The following is a 20,998-nucleotide window of genomic DNA, read 5'->3' as shown; positions in this document are numbered from 1 at the left end:
AATTCCCCATAAATTTACTATCTCAGTTCAGGGCTGAAGTAATTAATTGTTAGCACCCTCCATGTCATTGATTATTTAATTAATTAATTCAGCTACTAACTACAAGAATAAAGTGAGATATTTGTACTGAATGGAAGGAGTCACTTTGGAGAGTGTGTATCTATAGTTAGGTGTTTGGGGGCAATAATATTCTGTCCCTCCATGATTTGTGTCATAAAGCAACTGTGTGTAATATCCATCTGATTCTCATTAAGGCTGCCAGCAGCACAGAGGAGATAAAGGCTACAGCAGATCAGTGGCCATTTTCCCCTTTAGCTAGCAGCCACTGTCTGTAGGTGAAAGGTTTTTTTAACAGTGGTACCTTGCATTGTATTTCTTCTGAATGTAAGTGCTTTATGGTAAGTAACACAAAGATATTATATAAACTAGGTTACAGAATATTATGTTATAAACCTATTGCCTTCATTTGATAATTAGTTTTAAATGTATTTTTAAAGGAAAATGTAATTACTTTTTTAAAAATGTTCACCAATTGAATGAAGTAATTGTGTTTAATGTTATTTGTTCTAACTTTTTATTTAAAAATAAGCACATGTTAAAGTTCAATCTATCCTAATTTATTGTGAGCTGGAGATTTTTGTAACTCCGTTTGGAATCACTGCACTACAGCTGAACTTCGCGGCCATGCTAGTGCATTGATTTTGCAAAACTGCCAGAGGGATATTACTAAATGGCTTATCTTTAATGCAGGGAAATGTTGTTTTTTTTTTTTTTTTTTAACCATGAGTCAAAGAAATAGAAATGGTTTGCACGTTTTAAACTTGTAAATTTTGAAGTTAATAGCACAATTAAATGACAATGCCTTTTGTTTTATCATCAACGTGTTTGAATCACTTGTAGCAGTTATTCTACATGCGCTACTATACCAGCAGGTAACGGTTGTTGCCGTAACTTTAGCTTTTAGTGGACATTTGTTAAAATTGTCAGTGTAGCTAATAAAATGAGGGCACTGAGGTGATGTTTATGTAGCTTTGCACTAGGGGTGTGCACCGGCCACTTTTCGTGTTTTGTGTTTTGGATCTGGATCTTTCTTCGTGTTTTGGATCTGGATTGGTTTTGCCAAAACCACCCTTCCGTGTTTTGGGTTCTGGGTTTTGTGTTTTGGATCTGTATTTTTTTGAAAAAAAGCATAAAAACAGCTAAAATCACAGAATTTGTAGGTTTTTCTGCTCCTATGCTATTATTAACCTCAATAACCTTAATTTCCACTCATTTCCAGTCTATTCTGAATACCTCACAATAGTGTTTTTATGTCCAAAAGGTTGCACCGAGGTAGCTGGACGACTATGCTAAGCGACACGAGTGGGCGGCACAAACACGTGACCCATCTAGGCGTGAAACTGCAGTGGCAGACAGGATGGCATTGAAAAACTAGGCCCCAAACTGTACATAATGCAAAGAAAAAAAAGAGGTGCAAGATGGAATTGTCCTTGGGCCCTCCCACCCACCCTTATGTTGTATAAACAGGACATGCACACTTTAACAAACCAATCATTTCAGCGCCAGGGTCTGCCACACAACTGTGGCTGAAATGATTGGTTCGTTTGGGCCCCCACAAAACAAGCTGGCAATTTATCTGTCCCTGCACAAACTGGCTCTACGGAGGCAAGATGTCATCCTCATCCTCCTCATCCACCGATTCCTCACCCTCTTCAGTGTGTACATCCTCATCCTCACAGAGTATTCGTCCCTGCTGGAACCACAGGTCCCTCTGTACGTTCTGGAGGCTGGTCTCCCTGGAAGAGTTGATAATTCATTTTATGAACATCATCTTCTCCACATTTTGTGGAAGCAACCTCCTACGCCTTTCGCTGACAAGGTTCCCGGCTGCACTAAACACTCTTTCGGAGTACACACTGGAGGGGGGGGCAACTCAGGTAAAATAAAGCCAGTTTGTACAGGGACCTCCAAATTGCTTCTTTTTCCTGCCAGTACAGGTACGGACTGTCTGACATGCCTACTTGGATGCTGTCACCGATGTAATCCTTTAACAGACAGACGCACGCTTGTCGCTGCTGCTTTAAGGATGCAGGTGCGGCTACAGCCCACACATTTCACAAAGACAGAAAAAAAAAGAACAATATTTTAATTGTTTGTGTAGCACACTGTGAGGGTGTCACCACCCTTTAACAGACAGACGCACGCTTGTCGCTGCTGCTTTGAGGATGCAGGTGGAATCTAGACGGGATTTGGAACCGAGGACACACTACTTCCATCAATTGTCTAAATCCCACTGCACTAATGTCGGATACCGGACGCACGTCTAACACCAACATAGCAGTCAAGGCCTCAGTTATACGTTTTGCTTCAGGATGACTGCTGTCGTACTTCATCCTCATCGCTAGGGACTGTTGGAGGGTCAATTGTTTAGTAAAAGTAGTGATGTTCCTACTTCCTCTCTGGGATGATGAACAACTCCCAGCAGCAGCAACAGCACTAGGAGGAAGTGGTTCTTGATCTTTCCCTATTTTATTTTTATCGGAGAAAGTTTGGTCCTCCATTTATGTTATATTGATATATATACGTGCGGCTAAAGCACACACAAACACAGAAAATATTTTTTTATTTTTGCTGGAGAGTAGTGCACTTTGTGGGTTACACCACCCTTTAAGAAATGAGCCAGCCGGCTCTTTACTTATGGGACACAGGCGCACGCTTGGCGCTGCTCCTTTGTTGATGCACGTGCAGCCACAGTGCACACAAGTCACAAACACAGAAAATATATATTTTTTTGGTTTGGAGTGTACTTTGGGGGTTACAGAACCCTTTAACGGTCAAGCTAGCCGGCCCTTTACTTATGACACAGGCGCATGCTTGGCACTACTTTGTTGATGCACGTGCGGCTACTGCGCACACAATTCACAAACACAGAAAATAATTTTTTTTTTGGACTGGAGTGTACTTTCGGGGGTTACAGCACCCTTTAACGGTCAAGCCAGCCGGCCCTTTACTTATGACACAGGCGCACGCTTGGCACTACTTTGTTGATGCACGTGCGGCTACTGCGCACACAATTCACAAACACAGAAAATATATTATTTTTTTAGCACTTGGGGGGAGCACCCCTGATGGACAGAGCACCCCCTGGACAACACTACAGCACCCCTTTAGGACTGGGACACTGCACAGGACTTTGCAGTGGACACAGCCCCTATGGAGAACTGACTGCACAACACAGTCCAGCCAGCCCCTATGGACTTTGAAGTAGTGGACACAGCCCCTATTAACAACAGCAGCACAGCACAACACAGCCAGCCCCTATGGACTTTGAAGTAGTGGACAACAGCAGCACTACACTACACAGCCCTAACTCCCACCCTCCCTCTTCACTGTCCACAGCCGAGTGAGAAAATGGCGCCGACGCGGGTACCTTATATAGGATCCAAAACCCGCGAGACTCGGAAGGCGGGATGATGACGTTTTGCCTCGATTTCAGATCCAAGTCAGGCGGGAAAAGTCGAGCCTGATTCGGATCGGACTCGGATCGGGGGGGTTCGGATTTCAGCAATCCGAACCCGCTCACATCTACTTTGCACAGTATATACTGTATGAATGTTTTTAGTAATCCTGCCTCATGTCAGTAACTATTTAGTCCAGGGATGTAATAAGAGGGGGAGGGTGTGCAGTCTCCTTCTGGGGGCCCCGCAGGCAGAAGTAGTCTCTGGGTATTAGTTGTGCCAGAGTCTACTTTGCATGGTCAGGTCACCGGGAGATGGTGCGGCAGCCTTTTTCCTGCTAATTTTCCTACTATGCATCTTCAAAATAGTGAAAATGGTTACTGCATAATTTTGTGATTTGTACAGCTCTGCTACCACTGACGAGGGACTCTGGAGAGGTAAGTATTAAATGGGTGTGGTGTGGGCCTCCCTGGACCCAGGTTGTTGCCATAACTTTAGCTTTTAGTGAACATTTGTTAAAATTGTCAGTGTAGCTAATAAAATGAGGGAACTAAGTTGATGTTGCCCCAGGACCCTGTGTGCACCACACCCGCAGAGGTGTAACATGTGGCCAGGGTGCCCGGAGCACGTGCGTGCTACAGCGCGCCACCCCGTCCCCAAGTGTACCAGGGAGGAGGTGTGTCCAGCATGTGGGGATAAATTAAAGGGAAATTAAAAACAAACATTAGGGGCAGCATCAAACTGGGGCATAGAGGGCTAGGTATACTCCAACCCACTAATAAATTCCAGTTTTGTGTATACTCAATAAAAATTCACCTTCACTATATGGTGGTTTCTCTGCAATGGGGAAACTCTAAAGAAACTGATCCTCCCTGGGCAGACAGTGTCTTCTGTCTGTACTCTTCATGTAGGAAATCACATGGGTCGGAAGATGCCTGTTTGTGTAGGAATGTAACCAATGTCCTCATCATACAACAGCCCCCTGTCACACTAGCCCCCTTTCTCTTCAGCCCGTCACACCAGGGTTGTGTATAGATTCCCTTAAGTTAATGTACCTGGACATGACATGGAGTGAGGGCGGAAGTGCAGTGCTCTTAAAGCGATGTTACTTTAGAAACCCTTGCGGGCTTCCTTCATCGCCACGCTTCGGGCATGGGCAGGTTACTATTCTAAATCAATGTCTACGTGGATAGTAACTGATGACGTCCGGGTACATATTACAGAGTCTCACTAGCCCCCTGTCACTCCAGCCAACCCCCTCCCCTGCCTATATAGATATATAGGCAGGGTCATGCATACGTACAGTGCTAGAAGTGGTGGAACTCACCCCCCACCCAGTGCTTATGTAATTAAGGGTGTGGTCAGACAATGGTATCCCCAATTCAATTTACGCCACACAGTAGCACAATCTTATTCACATTACACCGCAAATACTAACCCTTATTCATATTATGGCACACAGTAGTGTCCCTTATACGCAATGCCCACATTAGTGCCCCTTATACATAATGCCCACAACAGTAGTGCCTGTTATGCAATGCCCAATGTAGTGACAGTGCCCCTTATGCAGAGCCCACAGTAGTGTTGCCCCCTATGGAATGACCCCATTGATAGTGCCCCTTAAGCACCCGCTTCTGCATCCGCTGCGGTCAGACTGGTGGCTCCTCGGAACTATGGGAGAAATGTCATGACGTCTCTCCCATAGTGCCCGTGGGGGGAGCTGGAAGCCGGAGCTCAGAAATGAGCTGCGGGGAAGGACCCGGGCGCCCACTAGTAACATAATCTCAGTGGGCGCCCGGCATCTCCCTGCGGAGCTGGGCTGACAGGCTGGGTTAGGTGGGCTAGAGAAGGTGTCTCCAAATAGAACTGATGGAACACAGTTCCACCCCATTCTGGCCCGCTTAACCCCTACATACACACATACATACATACATACATACATATCTAAACACAGACATGCACAGACACACACACATGGAATCCTTTCAGTGACTTTGGAAGAGGGGTGATTAGTTGTCAAGTCTATTAGAAACAACACAAGAAAAGATAAGATTTTGTCTGGTGCACTGATGGGATACAAATGATCCTAATATTCTATCGTAACTCAGAAATCATATAAAATATAACTTTTATTTGGATTTATTAAAATAATAGCTGTGTCCAAAAATAAAGGCGAAATATAATTAAAGTAAAAAGGTATAAAGAAGATGTGTAAACATATGTAAGAAAAATTAAGTGGTTTAAAATCCCACCTGTCGTCGGTCCTTCACACGTATTCAATGTGATACCCAGTATTTATAATGTGTGGTTTGTCAAAAAATACTTGCGATTTCAATATTGCTGCAGAACGTTTATATGACATATTTGTACCTTCATAAAAATTCTAACATAGGTTATGTGTATGAGAGATAGTAACACCAGCATATGTTAATTAGGTTTTTGTTAAATGGGGAGTATACAAGAGAAGTAGTTCATATATTACTGTTGGTAAATTTTTCTCACAGGTTCTGCAATGTAATCAGTATTATAAATAGCCCCAGTATTAATTAGCTTTCCTCCAGCAGTTGATACATCTTATATGTATATACATGTAATGTGGATTCTAAATAATAGTAGTCTTATGCTGCTGGCATGTGTTGCTTTTTTTGTAATTGCAACAAGGCTGTAACATCCCTCAATAAAGATACATTGCAGATACTCTGTTATCCAGTGGTAAAGTTTCTACCGAGTCAGTATTCATTTACCAATCTTTACCATATGTAATTTTTCTTACATATGTTTACACATCTTCTTTATACCTTTTTATTTTAATTATATTTCGCCTTTATTTTTGGACACAGCTATTATTTTAATAAATCCAAATAAAAGTTATATTTTATATGATTTCTGAGTTACGATAGAATATTAAGATAATTTGTATCCCATCAGTGCACCAGACAAAATCTTATCTTTTCTTGTGTTGTTTCTAATAGATGTTATAAGATTTCTGGTAGCACCTTCATTTACATAGAATATTGTCTATATGAAATAGGTGAAGATGATGGGTTCTGGGAGATTATAAGATACTAAATATATATATTTTTCGTAATTTATTTATTGATCTATAGATTATTGGTGCGAGATTATATCTGTTGTTTATTTTTAGTTGTCAAGTCTGCTCATATGTTTCAGGAGCAGCAGTGTAAAAGCAGTGGTTCCCATACACAGTCCTCAAGGCACTCTAAAATATACTTTCCTACTCTCCTGGAACATGCAGGAGGCTTACATTGAAGCAAGGAAAGGGAAGATACTGCACAGAACAAAATTAAGTACTCAATCAGTACCTACCAACAATATTACATCCTAATGATCATAAAGTATCATGATTCATTGTAGGTGGTGCTCCCAAGGTATACAAAGAACACAAGAAAGGAAAAAAGGGCTTGTTGCTGGGGCACTCTTTTAGATTAGTTTTCTCATGAAGAATAAGAATAAAATATAACCTTTAATAAGTACAGTTAAAATTACAGGGGGGTCTCTCGTTACAGGAAGTTGTGTGCGGAAATTTATCGCTAAAATAATATCATGTGGCGAAAATATTAAGTTAAGGGTAACCGATCTCCTTTGGCCTTGTTATGAGGATCCGAGTATCATGCAGGAGGTTCCCAATTTTTCGGGGATTCACCCACACCACCGGAAGAGGAGGCACTTCTCCTGCATCCCGCCCACTTCCTAGTGAAGTGGGCAGAATGGGGATCAAAGGTCCGTGAGTGGGAGGGGGGGTTGGGGCCTAATGCAGTGATTCGAAGAATAACATTTGGCCCTGCCCCCTTTTTAAATATATGGTACTCACAGCATTTTACCACGGTGGATGGAGCTTAATAATCCGGATAGTCTGGCCCTGTGCCCCATTGTTGCCAACTTGCATCTCCTCTCCAGGCACCTCCTGGATAAGAAAATTTTAAAGTAGGAAAGTATGCTCTAATGGTTTTATGGATATCCACGGTTGAGCACATATGGTTAAATCAAAATGACTGAGGTTAGGGTTAACTAATTAAGTCACTTGTGCTAAAGCATGGATATCCTTAAACCCTGGATTGGTAGGGTTGAGAATCACATTTGGGAACCACTAGTCTAAAAGGATGTCTGCATGGGTAGGGCTGCCAAATAATGGGGCAGGGGACACAGAAGTCTAGGGGCCCAGCTCAGTCTTCTCCATGACTGGACATTCTATGAAGAGCAGCCTGCCCAGCATTTTGGCCTCAGAGTCAGAGGAAGGAGGTGGCTGGGTGGTACCGGGATTAGTTATTGTTTCACATGTGAGCCACGGACAGGGGTGGTAACTGTGATGGGAGCATATATTTTTATACATTTTTATATTTTTAGACATGTATAGCCTTTCATCTTCAGCAATGCCTTGAGATATTATTTGAGTTTCCATCACTGTTGGATATCTGGCAAGTGCTCTGATGTGAAGTGTGTGATTTTTCATTTGTACACTCCATTACATTATGATAGAGCTTATTAGTAATTTAGGGCCCTATTCAGCAGAGAATGCAGCTAGTTTGTGGATGGAGATTCCCGATATTCGGTAATCTGAGCATGTGCCGGACCCATACTGCTCATGTGCAGTACGGATCTGCATTGTCGCTCACCATTAAACATCAGACTATCAGCGATTGACAGTTTGCTACCATTTTGGAGGGAGGATGGGGTGGCAATGGCCTACGTTCCCCAAAATGGAGGCGTGTCACCGCCATTGTGGGGGAGTGACTAATCCAGGATCTCCATCGGCTGACAGAGATTTCCTGTCTTTTTGGCATCTGCAGCGGCTGGCCTGAGTGACCCCCATGGGTCACCTAGTCGGCCGATGGTCTTGCCGATGATCAGATGTTGTGTACTAGAACACAACTCAGATCAGTAATGCATGCAGGAGGCATGACTCCACTTGCTGCATTACCATATTAGAGCTATCACAGATGTTACCGTGTAAGCAGCTACGATAGCTCCTGCATCCTCTGCTGAGTCAGGCCCTTAGTCCAGTGCTATGTAGATCCCAGTAATCTAAATTGTTTACAAGATACCCCTGCCTGCTCACAATACTTAAGAATGTTACTTTAATTTTTGTTTTTCATAAAAATCTTTGCTGGTCTTTTGCAAGTTAAGGTCACTATTTTTCTCTAATGACCAATTTATTTTTTCTTCCATAGTATTAAATATTGCACTATAGTAGTGGCTGAACAAGGTTTTAGTCTACAAAGATATGTGACTTGATAAACTGGTCCATGAAATATTCCCATTACTCGCCAGTTTGTGCACAGTTTGATAGTGGAATTTGGCCTTAATTGTTCCAAGATATTTTCAAGCATTGATAGTTGTGCACAAGGGACGTTTAGTTCTTTCCATGCAAATTAATTGTCTCCTATTCTTTCATATTTCAGTGCCTTGGTGAATTCACGCAATGTTGAATTTCTTTAACAGTCCTGCAAAACGGAAAGATGGCAAATGGCTAGACTCTTGTGGTGACAGCTGTGTTCCCTGGAGTAGAGTCACCATACAGAGTCTGTGGTGGTGGCAGCGTTTGTTGCTTCTCTTTATTTGTCTTATTGGCCTGACTGTATGGGCAGAGGCACAGGCAATGCCTGCCTCCTCACCACACTCTCAAACAATCCATGCAGGACAGATTCCACAGACACTGCTGCAAAGGTCGCATTTTCCTGATGAGCAGCATTCCGGCACTCAAGTACCTTTCTGGAAGAAAAAATTCTTAAAGACTTTGCATGGCAATAGCCATATACCTTCAGTAATCTCCACCAAACAGTATAAGCAAAACAGACTTTTAAAGAGAGAATTGGATAACCTGTCTCAGAATAAAAGTGTAAGTTCATCAGAATTTACATCAGCTATGAATGAAATAATCAGACATTTCTTTAGTGGACATGTACTTTCTCTTTGGTCTCCAAAGGTGGGTGGTAAATCGGTTGCCAAGAATGAGATTAGCAGTACACCATCAAGCGTTCCAGTGGAGACTTTAAGAAATATCAATGTCCTCCGCAAAGACATTATTTTGGACGATGACATGATTGAGACAAAACCCAACATTTCAGTATCTGCACAAGAGATACAAGTGCTGTCAACACAGAAATACTCTCTAACTAGTAAGCAGCAGAATACATCCACTGGACACCCACTAAATGAAGAAGAAACCAAATCTCAATCTACATTATCTTCAGAAAGTTCAGACACTGCTTTGCATTACTCCAGTATGCCTTCTAATGACAGACCACATACTGAAAAGTCCATACATGCTACAGATTGGAGAGGTGACCATTTCCCGGTCACAGTTGTCTCTGAAGTCTTAACCACGAATGGTTCCAGTGACATGGTTATCTCTACCCCATTACCAGATTTGACCAGTTGGAGTGATGGCTACACAAAATCTACATCAAATGAGTCTTCAAATTATATTACTAAAACATTTTCTACAATGGAACAGCACAGAGATAGTGTTAAAGCTACTGACACTTCAAATATGTCAATTGTAATGCCTGTCCATCCACCAATTCAGACCACCACGGTAAACACTATACTAACTTCTATATTTGAGGCCACTTCTACTGGTCTACAAGTTGACTCCTCTATTACTGTAAAGTCCCAGACTAGTTCAAGTTTGAAAAAGCCCACAGAAATGGTTTACAATGCTGTATATTCTTCTGATATGAGTTCATCACCGGCATCAACACTCCTTGATTCACCTCATACCTTCACTTCACAAAAACAAGATGATAGACAATTGGCACCTTTTGCTTCAGATGCCTTCCGTATTTCTGCTCTGCCCTCAACCAGAGGAACTTTAGAAATCACATCATCCTCTAACCCAGATCATGATACTGCAGTAGTGCATGAAATGATTAGTACAGAAGGAAGAATGGAGAGAAGTTCATTAATGGTGGATAGCAAATCTGTCAATACTTTATTTGCCTTATATAATCAGTTTCCACAAGTTAATCATGACTCACTCTCAACACCATTAACTAATTTGCATATGTCTGATATTGCTGCAACAACTGAACATGGGTTAAATTTGGGTGAGCAATCGTACACTGGAGCACCCCAAGATCTCTCTACTTGGTCAGCTTTAAAACAATTCAGTTCTACAAAGGAGGCCCATGTATCAACAGATTTAGAGTACTATCAAACTGGCTATAATGTACATTCAAATGTTACTTCACAGCCCTTAACTGATTTGAATATATCTGATATTGTTGCAACAACTGAACACGAGTTGATTTCGGGTGAGCAAACGTACACTGGTGCCCCCCAAGATCTCTCTACTTGGTCAGCTTTAAAACAATTCAGTTCTTCAAAGGAGGCCCATGTATCAACAGATTTAGAGTACTATCAAACTGGCTATAATGTACATTCAAATGTTACTTCACAGCCCTTAACTGATTTGAATATTTCTGATATTGTTGCAACAACTGAACACGAGTTGAATTCGGGTGAGCAAACGTACACTGGTGCCCCCCAAGATCTCTCTACTTGGTCAGCTTTAAAACAATTCAGTTCTACAAAGGAGGCCCATGTATCAACAGATTTAGAGTACTATCAAACTGGCTATAATGTACATTCAAATGTTACTTCACAGCCCTTAACTGATTTGAATATTTCTGATATTGTTGCAACAACTGAACACGAGTTGAATTCGGGTGAGCAAACGTACACTGGTGGCCCCCAAGATCTCTCTACTTGGTCAGCTTTAAAAAAAATTAATTCTACTGAGGAGACCAATGCGTCAAGTGATATAGATTACTTTCAAACTGACTATAAAATGCCTTTAAATGTTACTTCACAGCTCTTTACTAACTTGCATATGTCCGATATTGCTGCAACAACTGAACATGAGTTAAATTCGGGTGAGCAAACGTACACTGGTGCACCCCAAGCCTTCTCTACCAGGTCCACTTTAAAAAAATTTGTCACAACAGAGGAGTCCAATGCGTCAAGTGATGTAGATAACTTTCAAACTGACTATAAAATGCCTTTAACTGTTACTTCATGGTCCTATTGGGAAAAAGATAACGGGACAGGTATTCTGCAAGGAACTGATGCAACAGTTACACAGACCCCACTTACCTTATCAGAAACTACAAGTTTTCCAGAAGCCATAGAAATTACTACATATGAAAGTGACAACACTGGACTGTTTACCAGCATACATGTGACTTTAGATGAAGGTACAAGGTCTGAAACTCCATTTACATCAAATACATTTACAAGTGGGCACTATCCTGAGACTGTTTTCACTAGCACTGAGAATCCTTTCCCTTTTCAGAATGACATGTTTTATGATACAGTTAAAGAAAATGGTAATTTAGTCCAAACTACACAGAGTCCAACAACCTCTCCTGATGGGGTCAGTAAATCTATCACTTATATAAAGCCACAATGGAATTCTGAAACATCCCAGTTTGATTCTACAGTTTCTGCCAACCCCAAATGGAACTTGTCTCAAAGGTCACTTTATAGTACAATGGCGCCTCTGAGTTTCAGTGACACAAAGGATCATACTACAAATTTTTCCTATCCTTCAAGTTTGAATGTGTCCCTTCCTGCCAGAGCAGAACAAGAAACTTTGCATTCTACTATCATGTCTGCTGTGATGCAAATTACTCATTTCACTGAGGCAGCTTTGGAGACTTCATTGCCGGTAAAACCCTCATCTGATCACCCTTTTATGACTACTCATGAGGTCAGTACTACGCTATCTTCTACAGGTAAACATCTGCTTCAGCAGACCACAACCAGTCCCAGTCAAGATTACAGTATTTCTCATCAGTCTCCCAAATCGGGTACAGTTGCTGGTTCTTCATCCTACGAGACTCCAAGGTCTGTAACAGGGCCCAGCACAAGTTCTATGACATCTATTTTCAATCTCCTTGTTTCCACTGCTTCCAGCCCGCCTTTAGTCTCTACACCATTCCAGTCCATAAATGGTACAACTATGGCTCATACAAGCTCTAGTTCTGAGCCTGCAAAGAACTTTCAGACTCCAGATCCTAGATTTTGGTTACCCCAATCTTCAACTACTTTCCCTCCCAAACCTACCAGTTCTGTAAATTCCACAAACTATATCTCGACATCTAGTCTCTCAACAAGCAGGCCACTTGTGGTGAAAATGCCAATGAGCTTTCATCTTACTGGTATATTGTACAGCAAACAGCTTGGTGATCCTACAACGGATGAGTACAAGAGACTGGAGAGAGAAGTAAAGCTTGTGGTGAGCGATGCCCTCTTTTTCATTTTCTTGTACAGTTTAGAAAATAAAAACAAATATTTGGTTAAATTCTATGTAAAACAGTCGTCATTCTATCATATAAACATGAGGAAGCATATTCATTAATAACTGCAGAGTGCTGTACCCTGAAAGCTAACATCTATTGCTGCTATTTATGGTGATATGGGACAGCTGTTCAGAAAAGCGGCTATCCTGCTGAATGCTATATCCTGTACTTTCTCTACTGGTTGCAGCTGGTTTGCAGCCAGTTTCTGGTGCAAGCGCATAAAGAGAATGTGAGGAAGCAGAGAGATCCCTCTTCAAACACAGGGCCTACTTCAGAGATGTACGCAAACTGTATGGTTTACTTGGTATGTAGTCAGGAAGCCGGTGGTCGGCATTTGCCGACCGCCAGCTCCCAACTGTGAAATCCCGGCATTGGACTAATGATAGGCGTCTAAATATCGATGCCTATCAGTCTCGCGCCAAAATCCCGACGCCCAGCATACCGAACATAGGTAAGTTGGGCGACTGAACCAGTTAGCCGTGGGGGGGGGGTAGGTTTAGGGACTCCCGGGGGGACTTGGGATCAGGCATCCCCCCGGGAGGGTTAGGATTAGGCTAGGGGAAGGGGGGTTAGGGTCAGGCACCCCCAGGAGGGAGGGGAGTTTAGGGTTAGGCACCCCCCAAGAAGGTTAGGTTTAAGGTGCAGAGGGGGGGGGGGTTAGGATTAGGCACCCCTAAGGGAGGGTTTGGGTTAGGGGTGGAGAGGGGAGAGTTAGGATACTTACCAGGGGCTGTTAGGATCTTAATCTGCCAGACTTCCGGCGTCGGTATTTCATCCGTCGGGCTTAGGTCTCGCGGTGTCATACAAATTCCGGTTTATGTACATCTCTGATGTTTGTTGAACTGTGCAATTGCAGATTCGGTCCTGTGTTGTCAGACACAGTATGGCTGCAGACGTCAGGTCAGTGACCGTATGCAGCCGTTAGAGGATGGGGGAAGCGTTTTACAAAATGGGGGCATGTCAATGTGCTAAACCAGGGTATGTATCTTCTGAGGCAGCTTCACTGGCCCGACAGCATGAAAACACTGTCCATCCTGAGTAACCAAAGTTCATGCAGATGATCCGATGCTGCATCTTCGAACCCAGCTGCAGTGGGCGTCTTTCTACTACAGACACATCCTACATACAGACTCAGTTGCAACGCCGCCCATCTCTGAATCAGGCCCACAGAGCGCTCTTTTCATTGTAAACTTGAGGTTTGCAAAACCCCTTAAAGTACATTCTGGTGGGATTTCATGTTTGATATCTTACCCTAGTTTAATTCCGCAAACAGAACTCCAGAGCGGAGATAAATTGCCCTCTTGTATAACTTTCTGAAAAGTTCTGCTTATTTTTCAATGGAGTCAAATTACAGTAGACGTCCCAAAAGGAATATATATATATATTTTTTTGTTTTCGTTTCATTCTTAATCTAAAAAAATTGGGTTTTGTAAACTTTAGCATTGTTCTGAGCTATTAACATTCTATATTTTTACAGATGAACAAAATATTCTCCACCCATTACCTACAAGAATATGTACAGACAGAACTGTTGGAGTTTTTGTAAGTAGCTATTTGTGGGTTACACTGCAAGAGATTTTCCAGGTGCTGGGTAAATACAGTGCATAGAATGAGGCAATTATAATCTTTTTAATTATCAAGCTCTGAGTTTGGCTTCTACCTTTTTATCTATCGGCAATAGAGATTAAGGGGCATATGCAGCAAAGCTTGATGTGAGATATAGATCACCAACCAATCAGCTTCTAACTAACATTTTGCAGGCTGTGTTTAAGAAATGATAGTTTGGAGCTGATTGGTTGGTGATATGTATTTCACAATTTTATTTCCCATCAAGCTTTGATACATATGCCCCTAAATACCTTGAAGTTCTTTTAGTCAACACTATGCCCGTATTGCTGTTTGAAGAGATGATTTGTTCAACAAGCACTTATTACCCAACAATATCTTTGAATTTAAATATATACAGTATGTGGGTCATTAAAACCTATATCAGAGGTTCCCAAATGCTGTCCTCAAGGCTCCCCAAAAGTTCAGGTTTTAGAGAGATCATGGTTGAGCACAAGTGGCTTAATTAGTACCTCAGTCAATTTGATTTACTTACCTGTGCTCAACCATGGATATCTCTAAAGCATGAAATGTTCGGAAGCCTTGAAGATCGCATTTGGGAACCTCTGGCCTATATGAAATATTAATTGCTTAAACTTCAGGTTTGTTTAGATTTGCGCTATGTAAACTTTTGGTTGCTGGCTGATGTTGCTTGTCAGTCTTAACATAAACGTTCCATATAGACTATATACTGAGTACTGTGTGTGATGGCTGACTTTTTTTTTCATTGTGTTTTTATACAATGTTTAATTAGTTTTGTCTTTTAGGCATGGCTCGGTTATTGTGAAGAGTAATGTTGTATTTGATAACAGTTTTCCCACACCAAGTGGCTCGGACATTGTGAGGACTGTTTTGTCTGCGGTTTATGGAACAAACAATTATTTTAGGTGGAATATTAATGGTTCCACTGTGGAAAGCAAAGGTGTGTACAGTATATATTGTCTTTACAATTGTAATAATATTTATATAGCTTTTTTCCAATAGAACTTAAAGCACTTGGTTTTGTTTTTTAGCTTTTTTTTTTTCTCTCCCATTTTCTATTTGCACAGTGTGTGTAACTGTCTAGCGTGTTCTTAGTGGCACTTCCAGATCCCAAGGTTTGATTCTCCTGAGCCATCTGTGGCTGCGTATTATGGGTACAACTGGAAATGCACTTAGAAAGATGAGAACTATTTTATTCATTGGGGTAGATGTACTAAACCTTGGAGAGAAAGTACCAACCAATCAGCTCCTAACTTACACTTTACAGGCTGTGTTTGAAAAATTACAGAAGCTGATTTGTTGGTACTTTCTCTCTCTCCACTTGATCTCTAAGGGGTAAATATACTAAGAATCGAGAATGTCCTGATTTGCAGAGAGATTAATCTCGCTGTAACTCGCCTGAACTCGGGTGATTGACTTTTTATCTCTCAAGTTTACCAACAAGCGATTTATTCCTAATCGAGTTGGTCGATGGTGAAGCAGAACGAGATATCTCCCCCGAGTAGCATGTTTTGCAGGAGAATACTCACCGGAGATTGCAGAGTTTCTCTCTGCCTAAAGCTGGCCACACACTAGACCAACTTGCATCCAACCAGCCAACTAGTTGATTGGTTGGAATGAAAATCTGGTAACGGATGGGAGTAACTGTTTTCTGGAATTTAGGAGCAAATTGCTGATCAGATGAAAATTGTCACTCAGACAAGTTTTTTAAATGCTTGATCTGAACAATTTGTTCAAACAGATTTGGTCCATTTTCCAGTGTTTGGGAGCAAATTGCTGATTGTCATTTGCTTTCATACCTTACCAGATTTTCATTCCAACCAATCAATCAACTAGTTGGCTGGTTGGACAGATAATCTTCAGATGTGTGGCCAGCTTAACTCTCCCAAGCGAGCAAGCAGCCTGCACATATCTGTGAGATGTGTAAGCTGCTTGTGTCTTGTACCTGTAAAAAAACTGGTTAAATTTAAATTTAATTTAACCAAAAGCCTAACCAGCCCTGGACATGTCAGCCAGTCAAGGTTCCGAAAATTACGGCAAACAAAACCAGTAGGGTTCCACTGTAATTTAGGAACCAGCACCAGGCTGCAGGAACAGTTCTGGTTTTAAATAAAGGGGGAAAAAATTGCATTGGGGTTCCCCCTATATTTAAAACCAGCACCGGACCCAAACCAACCGGGGGTATAATGCCACAGCCAGGAGACCTTATTACCAGGCCCAAAGCAATTTCACCCCAAGCTGGTCAGGCCAAGCCAGGGATCTCAGGGGAGGTGGGGACCCCCACAAAAAGGGGTCCCTCCCTCTTCCGAAACCACAGGCTTGGTTTGAAGCCCGGGCCTCTTCCCCGCACCCCAGGGCTGTGGGTACAGGGATAATAAAGTGTAAAATAGAAGTAAACTATTGTATTTTACAGTGGAACTACAGGTGCCAGCATGCCTGCTCTTTGGCACTTGTGGAACTACAAGTGCCAGCAGGCGGCCGGCACCCGTACCTCCACTGTAATATAAATAGTTACATAAAGACACATCACACACACCTTATATAGTACAAGTTTATTACACACATACCTCAATCACACATACTTACCTGTACCAGCCAGTCTGTCCTCTTCAATGTAGAAATCCGTGTGAAAGTACCTGCAAAAAAGATTATATACACTCCTACATCCTGGCGCTGCTCTCCGTAGCATCCACTATTTTGTTAAAACAACAAACCGACTTACCCGAACCAGGCCGAACATATGTAAGTATATGCTGTTGCATATACTTACACCTCGCGAAATGACAGATGAGCAAAATCATCTGTTATTTCTCATGGGATGCTAGCCAATCGCTTTACATGTAGTGGCTGCTCATTGGTTGGGACCCATGTGGAATCGGCCAATGAGTGGCCGCTACATGCAAAGCGGCCACTGATTGGCTAGTGGCCCGTGAGAAATAACAGATGATTTTGCTCATCTGTGATTTTGTGAGGTGTAAGTATATGCAACAGCATATACTTACACATGTTTGGGTAAGTAGTTTCATTTTAACAAGATTGCGGATGCTACTTAGAGCAGCGCCAGGATGTAGGTGAGTATACAATTTTTTTTTTTTTTTTTTTGCAGGTCATTCCACACTGATTTCTACATTGAATAAGTGGACCAACTGGCTGGTACAGGTAAGTATGAGTAATTGAGGCATGTGTGTAATAAACTTGTACTATATACTAGGGGTGAGCGGGTTCGGATTTCTGAAATCCGGAGCCCCTCCCGATCCGAGGCCGATCCGAGTCAGGCTCGACTTTTCCTGCCTGACTCGTATCTGAAATAGAGGCAAAACGTCATCATCCCACCTTCCGGGTCTCGCGGGTTTTGGATCCTATATAAGGTACCCGCATCGACGCCATTTTCTCACTCGGCTGTGGACAGTGAAGAGGGAGGGAGGGTGGGAGTTAGGGCTGGCTGGGCAGTGTAGTGTAGTGTAGTGTAGTGCAGAGTAGTGTTGTGCTGTGCTGCTGTTGTCCATAGGGGCTGTGTCCACTACTTCAAAGTCCATAGGGGCTGGCTGGACTGTGTTGTGCAGTCAGTTCTCCATAGGGGCTGTGTCCACTCCAAAGTCCTGTGCAGTGTCCCAGTCCTAAAGGGGTGCTGTAGTGTTGTCCAGGGGGTGCTCTGTCCGTCAGGGGTGCTCCCCCCAAGTGCTAAAAAAAAAATATATTTTCTGTGTTTGTGAATTGTGTGCGCAGTAGCCGCACGTGCATCAACAAAGTAGTGCCAAGCGTGCGCCTGTGTCATAAGTAAAGGGCCGGCTGGCTTGACCGTTAAAGGTGCTGTAACCCCCAAAGTACACTCCAAACAAAATAAAAAATATTTTCTGTTTGTGAATTGTGTGCACTCTGGCTGCACGTGCATCAACAAAGGAGCAGCGCCAAGCGTGCGCCTGTGTCCCATAAGTAAAGATCTGGCTGGCTCATTTCTTAAAGGGTGGTGTAACCCACAAAGTGCACTACTACTCAGCAAAAATAAAAAAGTATTTTCTGTGTATGTGTGCGCCTTAAATGCACGTATATATCAATATAACATAAATGGAGGACCAAACTTTCTCCGACAAAAATAAAATAGGGAAAGATCAAGAACCACTTCCTCCTAGTGCTGTTGCTGCTGCTGGGAGTTGTTCATCATCCCAGAGAGGAAGTAGGAACACCACTACTTTTACTAAACAATTGACCCTCCAACAGTCCCTAGCGATGAGGATGAAGTACGACAGCAGTCATCCTGAAGCAAAATGTATAACTGAGGCCTTGACTGCTATGTTGGTGTTAGACGTGCTTCCGGTATCCGCCATTAGTGCAGTGGGATTTAGACAATTGATGGAGGTAGTGTGTCCCCGGTTCCAAATCCCGTCTAGATTCCACCTGCATCCTCAAAGCAGCAGCGACAAGCGTGCATCTGTCTGTTAAAGGGTGGTGTAACCCTCAAAGTGCTCCAAAAAATAAAAAAACTATTTTTTTTATGTGTTTGTGACTTGTGTGCGATGTAGCCGCACGTGCATCAACACAGTAGCAGCGCCAAGCGTGCACCTGTGTCATAAGTCAAGGGCCGGTTTGGACATCTGGTCCGGACTGAAGGACGTGCCAACAATTTCTGACAAGTCTACTGTCACTGCATATGATACTGTCCTCAAAGCAGCAGCAACAAGCTGTGCGTCTGTCTGTTAAAGGGTGGGGACACCCTCAAAGTGTGCTCCACAAACAATAAAAATATTCTTCTTTTTTTTCTCTTTGTGAAATGTGTGGGCTGTAGCCGCACCTGCATCCTTAAAGCAGCAGCGACAAGCGTGCGTCTGTCAAAGGATTACATCGGTGACAGCATCCAAGTAGGCATGTCAGACAGTCCGTACCTGTACTGGCAGGAAAAAGAAGCAATTTGGAGGTCCCTGTACAAACTGGCTCTATTTTACCTGAGTTGCCCCCCCTCCAGTGTGTACTCCGAAAGAGTGTTTAGTGCAGCCGGGAACCTTGTCAGCGAAAGGCGTAGGAGGTTGCTTCCACAAAATGTGGAGAAGATGATGTTCATAAAAATGAATTATCAACTCTTCCAGGGAGACCAGCCTCCAGAACGTACAGAGGGACCTGTGGTTGTGGATTCCAGCGGGGACGAATTAATACTCTGTGAGGATGAGTATGTACACACTGAAGAGGGTGAGGAATCTGTGGATGAGGACGACATCTTGCCTCCGTAGAGCCAGTTTGTGCAGGGACAGATTAATTGCCAGCTTGTTTTGTGGGGGCCCAAACGAACCAATCATTTCAGCCACAGTCGTGTGGCAGACCCTGGCGCTGAAATGTTTGGTTTGTTAAAGTGTGCATGTCCTGTTTATACAACATAAGGGTGGGTGGGAGGGCCCAAGGACAATTCCATCTTGCACCTCTTTTTTTTTTTCTTTGAAAAACTAGGCCCCAAACAGTACATAATTCAAACTTCCATCCTGTCTGCCACTGCAGTGTCACTCCTAGATGGACCACGTGTTTGTGCCGCCCACTCGTATCTCTTAGCATAGTCATCCAGCTATCTCGGTGCAGCCTTTTGGATATAAAAACACTATTGTGAGGTGTGAGGTGTTCAGAATAGACTGGAAATGAGTGGAAATTAAGGTTATTGAGGTTAATAATAGCATAGGAGCAGAAAAACACACAAATTCTGTGATTTTAGCTGTTTTTATGCTTTTTTTAAAGAAAATACAGATCCAAAACACAAAACCCAGAAACAAAACACGGAAGGGTGGTTTTGGCAAAACCAATCCAGATCCAAAACACGAAGAAAGATCCAGATCCAAAACCAAAACACGAAAAGTGGTCGGTGCACACCCCTACTATATACGGTGTGTGATGTGTCTTTAACTATTTTACAGTGGTGGTATGGGTGCCGGCTGGCACTTGTAGTTCCACAAGTGCCAAAGGGCAAGCATGCTGGCACCTGTAGTTCCACTGTAAAATACAATAGTTTACTTCTCTTTTATACTTTATTACCCCTGTACCCACAGACCAGGGGTGTGGGGAAGAGCCCAGGGCTTCAGACCAAGCCTGGGGTTTCGGGAGAGGGGGGGGACCCCTTTTTTCCGGGGTCCCCATCTCCCCTGAGATCTCTGGCTTGGCCTGACCGGCTTTGTAGTGAGAATGCTTTGGCCCTGGAGACCCGGAAATAGGGTCTCCTGGCTGTGTCATTACAGCCCGGTTGGTTTGGATCTGGTGCTGGCTTTAAATATAGGGGAACCCCTACATAATTTTTTTTCCCATTATCTTTAAAACCAGGACTGGTTTTTAAATTACGGTGGAACCCTGCTCATATTGTTCCTCATAACTTTCGGAACCAGGCATGGCTGACAAGCCCAGGGGGCTGGTTATGCTTTTGGAGGGGGGGGGACCCTACGTCTTTTTTTTTTTTATTATTTTATTTTTTTAATTAACCCTAATTTAACTATTTACAGGCAGAAACATACACAAATCACAATGATTTCTGTATGTTTCTGCCAAACTCGCAGCTCAAGAGGTGGAGAGTTTGAAAAGACAGTTGGGTAGAGAGTTTGCTGTCATCTCACTCGAGATTGTCATCCCAATTCTTGGTAAATTTCAGAGATGTATCTTTTAGGT

General features: G+C 42.8%; 1 protein-coding gene across 3 annotated transcripts in view; it reads left to right on the top strand.

Moving 5' to 3' along the window:
* The first annotated feature begins 235 nt into the window (after positions 1 to 235).
* LOC148540394 (uncharacterized) overlaps positions 236 to 20,998 on the top strand; it is a 70,881-nt gene continuing 50,118 nt past the window's right edge. The window contains exons 1-4 of one of the 3 annotated variants that reach the window (XM_088445854.1): positions 236 to 398; positions 8,879 to 12,717; positions 14,259 to 14,323; positions 15,154 to 15,308. In XM_088445854.1, coding sequence (XP_088301980.1) covers positions 8,899 to 12,717; positions 14,259 to 14,323; positions 15,154 to 15,308 — 4,039 coding nt within the window. In that variant the 5' untranslated portion in view covers positions 236 to 398; positions 8,879 to 8,898. The remainder of the gene's footprint in view (positions 399 to 8,878; positions 12,718 to 14,258; positions 14,324 to 15,153; positions 15,309 to 20,998) is intronic. The other 2 variants (XM_088445846.1, XM_088445839.1) reach the window with 2 other exon arrangements.

The sequence above is a fragment of the Taudactylus pleione genome, unplaced genomic scaffold (assembly GCF_031769625.1).
Source record: "Taudactylus pleione unplaced genomic scaffold, aTauple2 ptg000019l, whole genome shotgun sequence".
NCBI lineage: Eukaryota > Metazoa > Chordata > Amphibia > Anura > Myobatrachidae > Taudactylus > Taudactylus pleione.
The sequence above is the reverse complement of the archived record's forward strand: the minus strand, read 5'-3'. Positions and strand labels throughout refer to the sequence as shown.